The following is an 18,620-nucleotide window of genomic DNA, read 5'->3' as shown; positions in this document are numbered from 1 at the left end:
TATGTTATGTTTTACTTCTCTTCTTTTTTCTTTATATCTCTCATATTTCTCTCATTCTATTTTGCAACCAATCTGTGAAACATCATTATAATAAATACATACATATACCAAAGGCTTTTTTCCCCTTTACACGGGAGGTAGCCAAAAAGAAAAAGGCATAGAAACACTCCCACCCATTCCATCCCCACATCTTGGCACATCCTGGATGACGTGTCATCCCTGCACCCTGTCCACTGCCCTGGGTCAGAAGCAGTGTCACAGGACACAGTACATCCACAACAAGGCCACTTCATTAATTCAGCGATCCCCCACCCCCCCTCTCCCTCCCCTCACACAGAAAAGGAGAAGACAGGGAGAAATCCCTTTGGGCTGTGTCAATTTATTTCACATGCATACTCTCTCATCCCCCATCCCCAACCCACTCCCCCTCATGCATCACAGCATCATCCATACACAACCCTTCTCCATTCACCCCTATCTTCTGTCCTCTCCCATCCTTCCTCAACAGACATTCCTCTCTTTTGTAATGCCCCTTTTACCCCATCTATCCATCTCATCCTAGGATGCACCCTCATATTCCTTCCTTCCACCTCTGCCTTCCACATCTCTTTTACTAATCTTTCCATGTGTCTTCCACTGCCACAATCAAGTACATTCTTACAAATCATAATAGGTAAATATCATGTTTCTGTGAATCATGCAAATCTACTCAATTTATGAACTTCCAATGACTCTATTTCAAGAATGCTTGTTTGCAATACTTACAATAAAGGAGATACATGAAAATGAATCAATTAACATAAAAATCAACTCAAGCAAAGATCTAACATTATACTTACGCTTGCTACCAATTTTGCTTCTCCTCTTTGTGTCTCATAAAATATTTCTGCTTGTTCCAGTAATGTTATAATTCGGGTTCGTTCCTCTACCTCACGCTGCAATGAAGACATGTAGGCTTCAAATGCCACAACAGATTCTTCAAATTCCTCCACTCGTTCTCGACTTGTTCCACGCTCTAAGAAATAAAAATTTATATGTCAAAACAAGAAATAATTATATATATTTGCTAATCTGGACCATCTATCATGAGACTGTCTTAATACAATTCATCAGTTCTAATTATTTTCCTTGATTTGAGAAAGAAACCAACAAAGCTTTAATATTCTTTCCAGAATTTGTTACTTCAGATTAGGGGGTCAGTAAGAATCTATCTATGTACCAAGGGCTTTTCCCCCTTATAAAGGAGGTAGCCAAGTCAAAAGCCACATACCCACTCCCACCCATTCCTCTCCCATCCACCACCATTTCCTCCCTCTCATCTTAGCTCCTTGTGGATAATGGGTCATCCCTGTATCCCACCCACTGTCCTTTAATACCATTTACTTATTCTCTGCTGGGTCAATGGGGTAAACACATCCACAAGAGCTTATGATCAAGTTGTTAAACAAACAAAAATGTGCATGAGTGACAAAGTTGGAGAAGAAAGTATATATTACAGTGATGACCTGTTCCAGGAGAGAGGTGCAAAGATGAACTAATAGTATTACTAGGGATATGACAAAGTATAATTTTCACATGGTTTAAGCTGAAAAGAGTAAAAGGGATCAAACAATCCATTGCCCTGGTTCTCTCTTGCATGAGAACCAGAGGCCCCCACTGATTCATCCCATATGTCAGTTTGAAAAGTGAGCATAGGTCAGTGTAGTGTAGTGTTATGTAACCATGTAGTAAGCACTGAAACTATCACTTGTTTTAAGAGGTTAAATAACTTTATAGACCAGGATGATAGGTAGTAATGGACATGGAATGGCCTAGTGTAGGCCTTATGGTATCTTCCAGTCTCCTTCATTCTTATGTTCTTATGTGTCTTCTGTGTGGCAGTTAAATCTGAGACAATTGGTGTCTACTGCCAAAATGATTCTGTGTTGGTATTGTTCTAATATGGGATACTGACTTGAAAGGGATGATTGAGATGAAAATGGAAAAGGTGTTGTTCCTCTTCCATTCCTTGCCACCTCACACTATGGGTAATGGAGTATACTTTGAATGAATTAAAAAATCTTTCTTACTTTCATCCTCTACACTTTCATACGAGTGAATGAACATCTCATCTCTTTCTTATCCAGTAGATATAATTAGGAAAGGAGGAGGAGGAGGAGGAAAAAAATATATATATACTTTTATATGTTTACACTTTCATTGCCTTCAAATTATTCTCCATTAGAAGCAATGCATCAGTCCAGACATGTTTTCCATTGCAGCAGTCCTAGAACTGCCTTTGACCCCTAGAGTACAATAACACCTATGTAAGTTGACAAATGGAATGGATATATGAGGATGCTAGCATTGGCATCCTGATTATATTTATTTTCTAGTTGTAGCTGAGTGACCTCATATTCTGTGAACAGGCTTGATCGTGTTTTCTGTGGTTATAACATTTTGGGTAAAAGAGAATGAGTATAAGAGCTGTAACTTTATATTTTATAATGCACGTATTGTGATGCATCATTGTACATCAGGCAGCCTAATGTGAGTGTGAGTATTTGACTCATATTTTTTTTCAACCCCCATTCCACATCTGTACAACATTTTTCTTTAACCCCTTCACTCCGGGCCAAAATCTCGCGGGCAGCATTAGCTGCCAGACGTGCAATGTTGCGTCATAATACTTGCATTATAAAAAATAAAGTCACCGCTGTATTGCTCATTTTCTCTTTCACCCGTGAATTTTGATAACCATAGAAAATACGATGAAGCCACTTTACAGAGTATGGGGGTCACGCAGGTACAACTACAATAAATATAATCAAGACGCCGACATTGGCATCCTCGCGTACCCACTTGCTCCTCATGACGCCTATGTAGGTGTCATCGTTTCCAAGGGGTTAAGGACTTTCTTCATATAATAATAATAATAAATAATAATAATAAGAAGATGAAGAAGAAGCAAACAGGGTCATGACATTTTTGGTTAGAAACTGTCTCACACTCAATGCAGTGTGCTGACACATTGTCATGATGAAACTACCACTCTCCACTTTGCCATAAGTTGGGGGTATTTTTATCACCTCATGTCTTGCACACTTCTGAATTGCCAAGTAAAAAGTCTGGTTAACAGTTTGATCAGAAACAGATTCTTTGTGGACATTCTTTTCACAATGAAGAAACAATTCAGCATAGTCTTGACACTGGACTTCACTTGACATGATTTTTTGAGTTATGGTGATGCTAGATGCTTCTACAGACTTGACTGCTTCTACTTCTGTGGGTCATAACCATAGCATCAGCTTTTGTCACCAATGATAATGTATAAAAAAAGGTCTGGATCAACTTCCAACTGTTCTTTCAGTTTATGACACCCACTCACTTGTGACTGCTTTTGATTGTCCATGAACAAGAGGGGCACCAATTTTGCTGCAACACTTTTCATTCCCAATTCCTCATTTAAAATTAGTTAGCAGGAGCTCTAGGTTACACCAGTCAAATCAACAAGTTTCTCAATTGTTCTGCAATGGTCCTCCAAGATCAGTTGACAAATTTTTGTGATGTTTTCATCTGTTCAGGAGGCTCACAGTCACCCTGACCATTTCTTAACATTTCCATTGTAAACTTGCATATTGCTAATGGCAGAATCCTTGTAAGCTGTTTAAAACTGAATTTCATGACATGATGCTGCTCCTTCCTTTTAGCCATTATAAAAATTGACAAACAGGTGTGAAACACTTCACAACAAACACGTACCACAGGGCTGTACGTCTTCTCTTGACAACCCCAGACTGATGCCTGAGGGTTGCCTGAACTACAATGGCCTTGTCCTACAGTGAATGATTCCTTTTACTTTTGGGGACCCTCTCGTATTATTCCCATATACAATGCCAAACAAATTTCTCACCTTTCATTGTGTTGCGAAGTTGTCTAACATTTTCTTCTGTAAGTTGAAAGTCTTGTTTGTAATAGTCCTTAAGGAGAAACTCTGTAGCCTTCTGCAACTCCTGAATCTTCTGTACTCCCTCCACTAACTGAATAGGCTGAAACCCCCAAATAAAGAGGATCAGTTATTGCTTAGTTTTTTAACTATCTAAAACCAGTATACAGTATATTGCCGAGAGAGAGAGAGAGAGAGATAGAGAGAGAAGGAGAGAGAGAGAGAGAGAGAGAGAGAGAGAAGGAGAGAGAGAGAGAGAGAGAGAGGGACAGAGAGAGGAGAGGGACAGAGAGGGACAGAGAGAGGAGAGGGACAGAGAGAGAGAGAGAGAGAGAGAGAGAGAGAGAGAGAGAGAGAGAAAGAGAGAGAGAGGGAGGGAGAAGGAGAGAGAGAAAGAAAGAGGGAGAAAGCGGGAGAAAGAGAGGAGAGAGGGAGGGAGAGTGAGAGAGAGCAAGAAAAAGAGAGTGAGAGAGAGGAGAGACGGAGAGAGGCAGGGAGGGAGAGAGAGGGAGAGGTACAGAAGGAGAGAGTGAGAGAGAGAGGTGAGTGAGAGAGATTGATAGATGAGTGAGAAAGAGAGTGACAGAGATGGAGAAGGGAAGGGGAGGAGAGTGGAGGGAAGAAGGAGAGTATTCTGGTATTTCATTGTCAATAACAAGTGCCTCTATCTCTTACCAAGTCAACATAAAAACTAAACAATGCATACTGTACCTGAAAGCTTGAGAGCACAACTTCATTTTCAGTGGCATTGACTGTTCCAACATTCTCCACTATTTCTCCTAGTTCTTCGACAAATTTGGCATCATAGATACCACGTTCTTCCCATATATTAAATATTCTTAATATTTTCTGTCTTATCTTTTCATCTCTATGTTAGACAAAAAATAAAAGAGAAGAAAATAAGAGTAAAACTGTCCTTATGACAAATTATGTTATATCACAATATCTTAGATACTTATCTATATATATAAATCATGAACAACTGCTATAAACATTACTTAGTACGAGAGAGAGAGAGAGAGAGAGAGAAGGGGGGGGGGGGCTACAATGGGCTCCATGGGTGGTCCCGTGAGATAAAGATCAAAGTGGATTATCACCCTGCTGCCTGGCTTCAAAAACCATCAACACCAGCACCTTCATCTGACATCTAGGCACAAGTCCCCTCCCTATATCACCTTTTCACATAAGAGCTGACAACTAACAAATGCTCTCCTCTTACTACTACTAAAGTTGGTGACATAAAAATGTCCTAACGAGCTAAAGTCCAATATTTCTTTCCAAAGAAATTCTTGGGATCCTGAGAACCACTGCCAGCCACTGCTGGGCTAATGTGTATCAAGTTAGTGAATAACAATCACTGTTGCCTTGATTTTTACTAAATGGAAAACATGCACCCCCACAGTGGCTGGCAACAATCCCCCAGGCCCTCTTACAGATCTTTCTGGGAAGAAAATCTGGACTGTTGTCTGGGTTGTATTGATATGGGACTATTTGTGTGTCATTGGCTGAAAGAAGCAAGAGGAGGGGAGTAGTCACCAGCTGTTGACCCTATGTGTGTGAAAAGGCAAAATTCAGATAATATCAGTATATGCATATACTGTTGCTGGATTTTTCAAAACAATTCTTATTAAAAGAAGAAAAAAAAATACATACAGTATACAAAAAATAAATGAATAAATAATGATAACTATAAAAAAGACAATAAAGTAATAAGTTAAACATTCTAAATAAATAAAATATATAAAAATAAATTTGAATAAAAAAAAATAAAAAATCTTAAAACCATAACATGTCTGCTCCAATTAAAATGGTTAAAAATTGTCAAACAGCTTTACAGCTATCAAAATCATGAGTAAAAGGCTATTCATATTCTCACCTAACAAGTGGAGCTGCCTCCTTGATGGCAGTGGCAAAATGTTGGACAAGGTCAAGTACTTTCTTGCGCCTGCTGTTCTGCACAATGTCATTGCACACGTAGAAAAGTGTCAGACGATGAGAAACTTTGGCTGAAAATCATAAGGTACATGATATTGTTGTCAAATTGAACCATACTCTTGTCTGCACTGTTTGAAAAATGTTGTTCAATATCAAACCAAAAATGAATGAAATATTAGTATGCTATATTTGGGATTAATTTTAAGAAAAGAGTAAGCATGATAATCATAGCAACCACAAAACTACATTTTCTAAACAAACAGAACATCAATCTACCAACTTTTTTAATTCAAACCATCAAACTATGGGTAATTTCTTTAAAATGAAAAACTACCAAGCAACAGTGCTAAGCCTGCTAGGAAATTGCAAAAATAAAGTTATAAAGCATCAAAATAAAATGTGTAACAGGAGTTTTCTGTTAATCAAACCCTACTACCTTTTCGGACTGCCCGTGACCAAGCCTGAATAATAGAATGATGGTGGTTCTTGTGCTGAAGACACCATCTTGAAAGACCTTGAATGTCCTCTGCGGTTTCTTTTACACTCGAAAGTTTCTTTTCCAAGGCTCTGGAATCCATATTGGTTCTGCTGACATAGGGCTTCATGAGGGCAAACTATAGAGCACACTTAGCTCTACAATTCATTAGGAAAATAGGAAAAAAAAGAGAAAAAGAAAACAACTTTCTTTTTCAAACAACAGCACTGAATCACTGTATTGTGTCATTTCCACATTTTCCTGACAATTCCAGTAGCTATGAACACGATTTCAGTAGTCTGATTGTTTCCTCCTCCATATCTGAAAAGGAAAAATATAAAAAATCAGTTAATGGGCTCCTGCCAGGATGCTATGCTATGTCATTATTTATTTTTCCTCTAAATGAATATTCCTAGTGAAATATCCTTTTTGGTCAGTCTGTCTATATACAGGAGTCCCTCAAATAATGTGGATTCGAATAACACGGATTCAATCATATACAGATTATATTTCAAAACCATCTCAAATGTAGAGAACCGTTTTAAAATTCGCGCCGAGTCGGGCACGCATATGCACACACATGGCAACATCGCAAACATTTGTGGTGACTGCCTTCAATTTTACCATATACAGTCGATCCTCATGTAACGCAGTCATTATGTACACTGGGAACTGCTCAAACAAGGGTGTGGGGCGAGGGGATAGCCGTGGGTGGCTGCCTGCGGTTACGTGTCAACCTCCGGATACTGATGTAGGAGGAAGGAAGGGGAGGAGAGGGGGAGTAGGGGGTGATAGGGGGGTAGCCAACAAGCTTTAGCTTGTCGCTTCCACCACCTGCGCCGTGCTATCGTGAAATTTTACCGCCCTAACCTATTGAAGTGTAATGTTTCTTTCGTTTGGAACACAACTAATAAGTCTGATAATTACTTCGCTTGTCGTGTCTTAATTTCTCTTATGAGGTTCTTGTTGTTACTGGCGGTGGTGGTTTGGGAGATCAAAAACAGACATATAAATGCTTACACACATGTAGACACGCCGCACACGTAGACACGTGTTAGACAACCAGTGTATGTTGTGAATGCGCGTGCGTGTACACACAAATACGAACACAGACACTTACATGTACATGCTTACTTGTACATGTGAACACAGACACACGTACATGCTTACTTGTACATGTGAACACAGACACATACACGCACGCACGCACACACACACACACGCCACACACACATACATACGCCACATACACACACATATACATACGCCACACACACACACACACACACACGTGTATACGCCACATACACACACGTATATATGCACAAACATATACATACACCACAAATGCCACATACATGCACACACACATACACGCACGCACGCACACACAATCCAAAGAGCAGCTACAAAAATGGCACCTGCACTTGCAAACCTATCATACGAGGAGAGATTGGCTAAACTGGAGTTACCGACACTGGAGCAAAGAAGAGAGAGAGGTGACCTATTGACCATCTACAGAATCATGAAAGGCACAGAGATACTTGATAGAGAGGACTTACTTCACTGAGACAAGAGAAACACAAGAGGACATGGAAAGAAAATAAAAAAACATAGCTATAGAAGAGAACTGAAGAAAAACAGTTTTCCACATAGAGTTTTGGACACTAGGAACAAACTGGATAATGAAATAGTATGCGCAAAAACCATTCATGAGTTTAAAAGCAAACTAGATACTGCGGGATACAATGGCGAGACACCACGAGCATAGCTCCCCTTCCCGCAAAATACAACTAGGTAAATACATGTACACATACACATACATACAGTTCTCAGTATTTAATATGGAAAGTCAGCATACGCGGATTTGGTCATACGCGGTAATTTCAGGAACCTAACCCCCGCGTTATTTGAGGGACTCCTGTATCTATATACCAAAAGCCTTTTTCCCCTTGTAAGAGAAGTAGCCAAGTCAAAGGCATGTTACTCCCACTCATTCTACTCCCATCCACCACCCTTTCTTCCTCCTCATCTTAGCTCCTCGTGGATGAAAGGTCATCCCTGTATCCCGCCCACTGCCCTGGGTCAGAAGCAATGTAACAAGACATAGTACATCCACAGCAAGGCCGCTTCACATAATCAGTGACCACCCCTCTCCATCCCCTCATGCAGTAAAAGAGAGGACATGGAGAAATCCCTTCGGGCTGTATCAAAATATTCACACATAAGCACTCCCTACCCCCCATCCCCCACCTTTCCCTTCCTTGCATAACAGTATCATCTATACACAGCCACTCTCCACTCATTCCAATTTCCTGCCTTCTCCATTCCTTGCTCAATACGCCCTTTACCCCATCCATCCATCTCATCCTTGGTCATCCCCTGAAGTTCACTCCCTCTACCTCTGCCTTCCACACCTCTTTTACTAATCTTTAATCACTCACTCTTTCCATGGGTCCAAACCACCCTAATACTCTTTCACCAGCCCTATATGTCACCTCCTTTTCCACTCCAGTTCTCCTCATTTCTCGTTGATCCAAGCAATGAACTCCTACCATACTTTTCAATCACATTCAATGTTTTCCTCTCTGCCTCTTTTCAATTTAAAGTCTCTGCCCCATACAAAGCTGTTGGCACAATCACCCCTTAATACAATCTCCTCTTTTCATCCATTCCCAAATGCCTACTTCTCATTACGCTTTTTAATCCCCTCATACCTGCATCTCTCAATCTACAATTAATATCTACTCCTCCCTTTCCTGCCCCATCCGATTCCAAATACCTAAAGCTATCCATTTCCTCCAGCCTTTAAGACTTACTTCCAACTCACTGCAATCCTCTCCCCTTGTACATCTCATCACCTTGCTTTTATCCAGATTTACCTTCAACTTTCTATTATCACATACCTTCTCAAACTCCATCACTAACTCCCTTAATTCCCCCTCTGACCCTGCCACAAGCACAATGCCATCAGCAAACAACAACTGGCTGACCTCCCACTTTTCTCCATTTTCTTTAATCATCTCCAATCCCATGCCCATTATGCTAGCATTTACCTCCCACACCACTCCATCCATGCACACATTAAAACAGCTATGGTGACATGACACATCCCTAATGTAGTCCCATCTTTACATCAAAGCACTTGCTCTCTCCATTTCCAATTCTAACACAGGGAAAAAGCGTGGAACTAGGCAACCCGCTCTCTGTAGCCCTAAAGGGTAAATTCCTATTAAAAGTCAAAGCCCTACTAGTAATCCCAAATCAAGTTTAAATTCAAACAATTTATCTAACTGGGAACCTCAAGACTAACCTTCCCTATAACCTACACATATTAAAATCAGCTTGTTACATCAACAATTAATATAATGCTGGCAGTTAGATATACGTGAATAAATGACTTATCTTGTACGAGACCAGCAGGGGAAGACTGTTTACTTGTAAATATGCATTGGAATCTCATCACTTTGATTAGTAAGAGGCTCCTGCTGGCAATGCCTTTGTTCTTTCAGAACTGTAATGTTTAACTTAGTGAATCTATAGCTCAAATACCTGTCATACATGCCTTCCTTAACTTAAAGGCCACCTGCACTTAATATGGGACAGGTGTCAGGATCACCTCAGCATTGTCTGTCTCCAAAGTACATTATAATCCACACCACAAGGTGTCATTCAGTCTCTAGACCAGGCTTCTATAAAATTCAGTTATTTTTCCATCATTTGTTCACATATGGGAAGAAAGAAAAAAGAAGAAAAATATATATATATATACATACATACATATATATATATATATATGAAGAGGCATGAGAGGAAGGGAGGGAGGAAGAGAGGAGAGGGAAGGAGGGGGAAAGCGAGAAAAAGAAAGAGAGATACACAGTGCCTTCAGGTGGGACCATAAGTCACTTAAAGATGAGATAGTGTTGTTGTCAGGGAATTGTTAGTGTGAGGCACAGTGGTATGAGGTGTTCTGTGTCTTCTGTGTAGTGGTTCCATCTGGGTCAATTTGATTTGGTGGACATGCCTATTCTCTATTGGTGCAGTCTTAACCTCTTCCATTTGATGACACCTACGTAGGCATCATAAGGCTAGAGTAGGTATATGAGGTTGCTGGTCTTGGTATCTTAATTATATTCATTCTGTAGTTCTAGATGACCCCCAAATTCTGTGAACTGGCTTGATCACGTTTCCTGTGTTTATTATTACTCAGTGAAAGAGAATGATTAATACAGCAGTGACCTTATATTTCATAATGTGAGTATTGTGATGCATCAATCATCATACCTCAGGCATCTGATGCTGTGCACAAAAATTTTACTTGTATTGAAGAGGTTAATAACACAACATAACAATTTTTGCAAAATATTTCTCTGCTGATTCCAAAAGTGTAATTATTTTTTATTGTATCATCAACCATTATAGAAGTGTACCATCTTTCAATGTTACCATATATTTGGAATTATTCTATGTTCCAGAGTTAAATGTATGTCTAATTTTCTCTTTCAGATCAATTATCAAGTTCTGTTATTTTCAGGATGACTACTAGAGGATATAAAAATTCTCCAAATACATTTTGCTTTGTGTGTGGGTATTATATGGGTATTGGGGGAGAGAGAGAGAGAGAGAGAGAGAGAGAGAGAGAGAGAGAGAGAGAGAGAGAGATAGAGATATATATATTAAGGTATTATATAAAATTGTGAAAGGTGCCAAATTGTGGATAGCATACAGACTATTTTGGAATTCCCATGGGTGACCTAGAGAAACCATGGGCCCCTCATGTGATATGTGGAAGTTGTTGATCTACTCTAGAAGGATGGTTAAGAGGTACAGGCAGGGCAATGCCTGTTGCAATTCCCAGAGTATAGAGAGAGCCAAAGAACCATCAGGATGACTGTTAATTTTGAATGACTGATGTGACAAAGTACAGAAAAGTAAAAGAAAGACAATCTCTTTAGTGTCCAAACATAACGATGTATGGAGTACTAATGTTATTCAAGTCTTTGTTGAAATTGCTATATGTAGTTATTTTTCTTTTCAGATGGAAGATGCAATGGATATTTCATCTGAAGAGTCAATAAATAGCAGCACCCAAGAAATGGATGAAGCTTTTGTACATACATACATACATATACCAAGGCTTTTTCCCCCTTCCAAGGGAGGTAGCCAAAAAGGGAAAGGCATAAAAACACTCCCACCCATTACATCCCTAAATACACTCCACACCCCTCCCACCCTTCCCCTCATCTGAGCACCTCCTGGATGACGGGTCATCCCTGCACCCTGCCCACCGCCCTGGGTCAGAAGCAGTGTCGCAAGACACAGTACATCCACAGCGAGGCCGCTTCATTTAATCGGTGACCCCCCCCTCTCCGTCCCCCTTTGCATATAAGGCGAGGACGGGGAGAAATCCCTTCGGGCTGCGTCAAAAAGAACAATTTCAAACCCTCACTTTTCAAGTCAGAATGAGCTAGATGATTTAATCAGGAGCTGAACTTCTTACATTAAGGCTGAAGGAATGGAATCTACTAGGGGAAGATTGCAGGACATCTGTGTACTGGAAACAGCATGAAGTATTTGAAATTTACTGTGACATTATTCACCTAGTTGTATTATATGGGAAGGGAGCTATGCTCACAGTGACTCATCTTTGTATCTTTCAGCATTAAGTTTGTTCTTAAATTCTTGAATAGTATTTGCACACACTGTTGCCCTATCTAATTTATTACAGGTGTGGAAAGCTATTCTTTTTCAGATCTCTTCTATAATTGTCCTTTTTGAGTTTCTTTTCATGTCCTCTTGTTTTTCTGTTGACCCACTTTAATCAATCATCTCTATCTAGGATTCCCATTCCTTTCATAATTCTATAAATAGTCTGTAGACCTCCTCTTTCTCTTCTTTGTTCCAGAATTGGTAGTTCCAATTTGGACAATCTTTGCATGTCAATTTGGAGAGTGTTGGTCCCATCTTGGTCAGTGCTCTTTGTATTCTTTCTTATTTCTTTGAATTCTTTTTAATAATGATCTGTGTTATTGTAAAGATGTAATTGGTTTGTTTACTGGTCTTGGACTCGAGCATGATCCTACAGAAAGGCAAGCGTTAATAGATAGCTCAACACAAAGTCTAAATGCATGTTGCTCCACAATGGAAATAAATATACCTCTTTGCCTCTTCCACACTCTATACAGACAAAAGAAAACTATGATAATGTCAAATAACTTCTTGACAAAATAATTTATGCTCAATTCAAATGGGATGTTAGTGGTTATTTCAAGATGATTGCTTTCTTGCTTGCCTTGCAAGGAGGATACACAAATTATTCATGTTTCCTTTGCTTATGGGACAGTAGAGCTGATGATGATCTTTAAAAGAAAGTTCATTGGCCCCCACAAATTGAACTGCAGCCAGGAATATTAAATGTTCTCAGACTCTAGTGAATTCCAACAGTCTTATTACCCCCACTTCATAATAAACTAGGATTGGTAAAACAGTTTGTGAAGGCATTAGATTTTGGAGAAGTTTTTCAAGAAATTTGTCTCTTGTTTCCAAAGGTATCCAAGGCTAAGATCGAGGGTGGCATATTTGCTGGATCATGGGAGTATATATGGTCTCTAGTCAGAAAAGATGAAAGTATGCATACATACATATACCAAAGGCTCTTTCCCCCTTACAAGGGAGGTAGACATGAACGTATGCACTCTACAAAACCTCAAAAACCAAAGCACTCCTAATCTCAAGAAAAGTTATCAAAGCATTTACAGTGTAGAGTTGTTTTGTTTGTTCAACATTGTACTTCCTAAATACCCTTCAATATATGAAAAAGTACTAAATGTTGTGTATTTACCTTTACAGTATTAGAATAGACTGAATCAACAAACTGCCATAGAGAAAAGTTGCATATGTGACAAGAAAGTATGAAATGAAGAATAAATTTAAAAACTATTGATGTTATGTCAAAACACATGTGATTTTTTAATTCAGTGACAAAAAATATGAGCATTAAAAAATATATACAAATAATATATATACCTGTAGGAGCAGTGTTTGAATTAGAAATGGGGAGAGTGGTTTGAGGTAAAGGTGGGACTTCACCAGGGATGTGTTATATCTTGGCTGTTCAATTTATACATGGATGGGGTTGTGTAAGAGGTAAACATAAGGGTAATGGGCTGGGGATTGGAGATACATACATATACCAAAGGATTTTTCCCCCTTACAAGGGAGGTAGCCAAAAAGAAAAAGGCATAAAAACCATTCCCACCCATTCCATCCATAATACACTCCACTCCTCTCCACCCTCTACCCTCCCTCTTATCTTGGCACCTCCTGGATGATGGGTCATCCCTGCATCTTGTCCACTGCCCTGGGTCAGAGGCAGTGACTCAAGACACAGCACATCCACAGCAAGGCTGCTTCATTAAATTAGTGACTCCCCCTCCGTCCCCTCATGCAGAAAAGGAGAAGACTGGGAGAAATCCCTTCGGGCTGTGTCAAATTTTTCTCACACATACTACCTCATCCCCCATCCCCCCACCCATTCCAACTCATTCACCATATCATCATCCATATACAACCATTCTCCATTCACCCATCTTCTGTCCTCTCCTGTCCTTCCTCAACAGACATTCCCCTCTTCCCCCAAAGCCCCCTTCACCCCATCCATCCATCTCATCCTAGGTCGCCCCTCATGTTCATTCCTTCCACACCTCTTTCACTAGTCTTTCTTCACTCATTCTTTCCATGTGTCCAAACCATCCCAATACTCTTTCATCAACCCTATCTCCTAACTCCCTTACCACCCCTGTTCTCCTCACCTCCTCATTTCTCACTCTATCCAGACTAGTAACCCCCATCATACTTCTCAGACACCTCATCTCAAAAACATTCAAACTCCTTCTCTCTTCCTCTCATATGTTCCATGTTTCTACCCTATACAGTGCTGTTGGTACATTCACTCCTTCATACAATCTCCTCTTAGCCTCCATTCCCAAATGTCTATTCCTCATTACACTTTTTAATCTACCAAGGCATTTTAAAGAAAATGGAGAAAAGTGGAAGATAAACCAGTTAGTTTGCTGATGACACTGCTCTTGTAGCAGGATCAGAGGATGGATCAAGGAAGTTAGTGACAGAGTTTGGGAAGGTGTGCAACTGAAGGAAGTTGAATATAAATGTGGGTAAATGTAAGGTAAAGAGATGTACAAGGGGAGCTGATGGCAACAAATTGGAAGTAAGTATTATTAAGGGAAGTGGATAGCTTTAAATACTTGGAAGTGAATGTGGCGGGAAAAGGAGTGGAGGTGGAGATAGAATGTAGATTGAGAGAAGTAAGTAAATGCCTTGGGGGATTAAAAAGTGTAATGAGAAACAGACATTTGGGAATGGATGCTAAGAGGAGTTTGTATGAAAGGGTGATTATGCCAACAGCACTGTATGGGTCAGAAAAATGGAACATAAGAGAGGTATGGTAGGGGTTACTAGGCTGGATAAAATGAGAAATGAGGAGGTGAGGAGGAGAGTGGGGGTGAAAAGGGAGTTGGGAGATATATTGGATGAAAGTGTGTTGGGTTGGTTTGAACATGTGGAAAGAATGACTGAAGAAAGATCAGTAAAAAGAGGTGTGGAGGACTGAAGTGGATGGAGTGAACATGAGGTGATGGCCAAAGAGGAGATGGATGGATGGGGTAAAAGGGGCATTGGGAAAGGGGAATGTCCACTGAGGAAGGGAGAAGACAGAAGATAGGGGTGAGTGGAGGATGGTTGTGTATGGATGATACTGTGATGCATAGAAGGGAATGGGTAGGGGATGGGGGATATCGAGGGGGGGGTCACTAAATATATGAAATGGCCTTGCTGTGGATGTGCTGTGTCTTGCTGCATTGCTTCTGACCAAGGGCAGTGGACAAGATGCAGGGATGACCCTTCATCCAGGAGGAGCCAAGAAAAGAGGGAGGGAGGGGTGGTGAATGAGAGTGGAGTATATAGGGATGAGGTAGGTGGGTGTGGATTTATGCCTTTGATTTTGGCTACTTCTGTTGTATGGGGAAAAATGCCACTGGTGTATACATATACATACATACATATATACAAATAAACCAAACCTGTGTTACATTGTATAATGGTGTCCTGAGTGCAGACATGCTAGTGTTGTTCTTGTCAGGTTTGGGAAGGATTTCTCTATAGGACTTGTATCTTAGAGTTGTTGGAGTACTGAGTGGATAGTGGAGTGAAGCGTATTTGAGGATAATGTGACTGAAGGTGAAATTAGGATGGTTGATGCGAGTTTTTGTGAGTGCCAACTGTCCTGGTAGTCAGAAAAATGAAGAAGAGAGGGAAGCATTTTGGATAAATTCAAATGAGTATATAGAGAGCTTTTGGAGGAATTTACATGTAGTGGTGGTGATTTGATTCTTATCAACCTTTCCATTAATTTGGATATTGTGGATTGTAAAGTCCCTTTTAGGATGCAGAGTTTTCAAGAGCTTCAAGTTCAAAATAGGGATTATATGAACTCTTTTCCAGATGTTTGGGATGTTGTGTAACAATTAGTTGAAAATGTTAGTTACGGTAGTTGTTGTTGTTGTTGTCGTTCCCTAGACTGTCTGTCCGAGCAGTCCCGTCTCCCCAAGGAATGCCATAGCCGAAACTGGGTTTTCACACAAATCCTTTATAGAGCGTATGTTGTGTTGTTTGCGTGCATGATTGTGTATAATGCAGTCTTCCATTATGTGTTGTATGGTATGGGGTGAAGTGTTACATCCTGGGCAGCTGTTCACAATGTGGTCATCCAGCCTCTTCTGGTAGCTTAGAAGTGCTGGGTGGTGACCGCACCGCAGTCTGGCCAAGTGGACTGTCCTTTCGTGGGAGAGAGGATTCAGAAGGGTGGATATCAGGGGGTCTGGCATGCAGCAGTGTGTTGTCTTTCAGTGTGTTAATGGAGCGGTGAGTGATATGATTATGAATATGTTTCCGGAGGCTGGTATTTGGTGGTTGTGGAGGAAGAGAAGAGAGTATCTGTGCGTGATAAAGGTCTTTGGGTGTTGTTTTAATGTTTCTTGGTGTGTGTGGGTGTTCTGCTATGTAGTGTAGCGGGTGTAATGTGTTTGTGGTGGCTGCGGCAAGTGTTTGTGTGCCTCTCATGTCAAGGTGGTCCTTGACTTTGAGGACTTTTGTTTCATGGTGTAAATGGTCTGTAGGTGTTGTATTTGTGCAGCCTGTAATTGTTTTTAGGGCTTTGTTTTGTGTGATTTGAAGGGTGTTGTGGTGTGTCTCACTGAGATTAGGAGCCCATGCAGGACTCGCATAATTCAACACTGAGCGTATGCATTGTTTGTATATTGTTATATTAGTTTCTTTGTTTTGTCCAAATGTTGTTCCAGTGATTGACTTAAGTGCGTTAAGTCTGGGTGTGCATTTGTTTTTTTATGTTTGTGATGTGTTGTTTGAAAGACATGGATGTATTGTATGTTACACCAAGAATTTTCGGTGTGTTTGTGTGTGGTATTAGAGTGTTGTTGATGTAGAGATGAGGTATGTATTTGTGTTCTTTTGTCCAGTTGGTGAGAAGTGTTGCTGTAGATTTGGTTGGAGCTATTTTGAGTCTGTTTGTGATGAACCATGTGTTGAGTGTGTCAAGGTATGGCTGGATTATTTCTGCAGCTTTGTCTGTGTTACGATGTGTGCATGTGATTGTTATGTCGTCTGCGTAGGAAGAGATTTGTATTTCTGAGGTGTCTGGCATGGGTAAGTCATGCATGTATAGATTAAATAGTGTGGGGGATAGAATTGAGCCCTGTGGTACTCCGTTCTTAATGTTTCTGATGTGCGATGATTGGCCATTATATGACACGTAAGCATTCCTACCTGCCAGATAATTGGCCAGCCATCTTTTGGTGTTATTGTGCATGTCTGTGTTATATATTTTATTTGTTAGGTTGTGGCGGGGGATAGCATCAAAAGCTTTACTAATGTCTAATGTTATAAGAAGTGTTCTTTGGTGGGGCCTATCTGAATTGATGCCATCTAAAATTCTTTGTGTGAGGTTTGTCAGAAGAGTGTTTGTGGAGTGTAGTGGCCTAAAACCGTGTTGTGAGTCAGCAAGGGGAATATGTGGTGTGACAAGTTTAAGTATTAGGCGTTCAATGACTTTAGAGGGGGTGCAGAGAAGTGTGATTGGGCGGTGCGATGTTGGGATTGTTGGGTCTTTGTTCGATTTCGGAATGGTAATTATTTTACCATGCTTCCAGATGTCGGGTATAGTGTTGTGTGAATAGCTGTAGTTTGCAATGTTTGTGAGTGCATGTATACCTTGTGGTCCAATGTATTTTAGGTGGATGTTGCTTATGTTATCAGGGCCACAGGCAGATGAGTGCTTGAGACTATGTATTATAAGTTTTGTCTGACTGTCTATGAAGGGTATATATTCTGAGTCTGTGGGAAAGTCTTTCTTACGTCGAATGGTGCGTCGGTCGTCAGGGTGAGAAGTGAGATGGCTTGTCTGTTGTATACATCACCATTCTCATGCAACACCAACGATGTTGTGCAGCCTGTGCAAAATGACGTATGAGTGCGTTGGCCTGTTGTCTGTTTGAGGGTAGATTATCTGTTGTTGTGATTATTGCTGCGTGAGAGCGTGTAGTGTTACTGTTGGATAGTGTAATGCTGTTGAGCGTTTTGTACAATTTGCTGGTGTTTGTTTTGTGATCAAGTGTATTGATAAAGTTTTGCCAATTTTGTGCTTTTTGTTCATGTATTTTATTGGCAATCACAGTGTTTAGTGTTTGTATTTGGTCTGCTATGTTTTGAGGGATAGGTGTTGGGGTACCGTGTTTAAGTGTGTCACGTTGTCTGATGAGGCTTTGGATTTCTGGTGTGAAGTTGGGGATGTTTGATTCTCTGTTGCCTCTGGGGATGTATTTCTTGTCTGCAGCATTTTGTATGATCATATTGAAAGTGTGCACAGCATTGTTTATGTTTGTGATTGGTGTACTGTTAAGTGTTTCAAAATGTTGTTCTGTCTCTTCAGTAAAAGCTTCCCAGTTAGCTCTCTTGTAATTGGTGTAAGTGTGTCTGTGGCCAACTGGGGTGCATCTTGTTTTGGTGGTGATGATGATTGGAAGGTGGTCAGAGCCAAGGGTTCCGACCACTCTCCATGATGTTGTTGGGGTTAGGCAGGGGGAGCAAAAGGTGATATCAGGAGAGGAGGGAGTGTAGAGGGCTTGGTGTGGGATATGTGTATGATTATGTGTGTTGTTCATGATAGTCAATGAGTCAAACTGAGTCTGTATA

General features: G+C 40.4%; 1 protein-coding gene across 1 annotated transcript in view; it reads right to left on the bottom strand.

Moving 5' to 3' along the window:
• The window catches only part of LOC143041079 (uncharacterized), a 94,625-nt gene that overhangs the window by 43,285 nt on the left and 32,720 nt on the right, over positions 1 to 18,620 (bottom strand). Inside the window, exons 2-6 of the mRNA XM_076212761.1 lie at positions 6,297 to 6,656; positions 5,802 to 5,931; positions 4,637 to 4,793; positions 3,893 to 4,028; positions 840 to 1,015 (exon numbers count right to left, since the gene is read on the bottom strand). Coding sequence (XP_076068876.1) covers positions 840 to 1,015; positions 3,893 to 4,028; positions 4,637 to 4,793; positions 5,802 to 5,931; positions 6,297 to 6,465 — 768 coding nt within the window. The 5' untranslated portion in view covers positions 6,466 to 6,656. The remainder of the gene's footprint in view (positions 1 to 839; positions 1,016 to 3,892; positions 4,029 to 4,636; positions 4,794 to 5,801; positions 5,932 to 6,296; positions 6,657 to 18,620) is intronic.

This window comes from Oratosquilla oratoria, chromosome 30 (genome assembly GCF_046742065.1).
Source record: "Oratosquilla oratoria isolate Oo_2021 chromosome 30, ASM4674206v1, whole genome shotgun sequence".
In the NCBI taxonomy this organism is placed as follows: domain Eukaryota; kingdom Metazoa; phylum Arthropoda; class Malacostraca; order Stomatopoda; family Squillidae; genus Oratosquilla; species Oratosquilla oratoria.
Note: the sequence above shows the minus strand (reverse complement) of the source record. Positions and strands in the feature narration are given on the sequence as shown.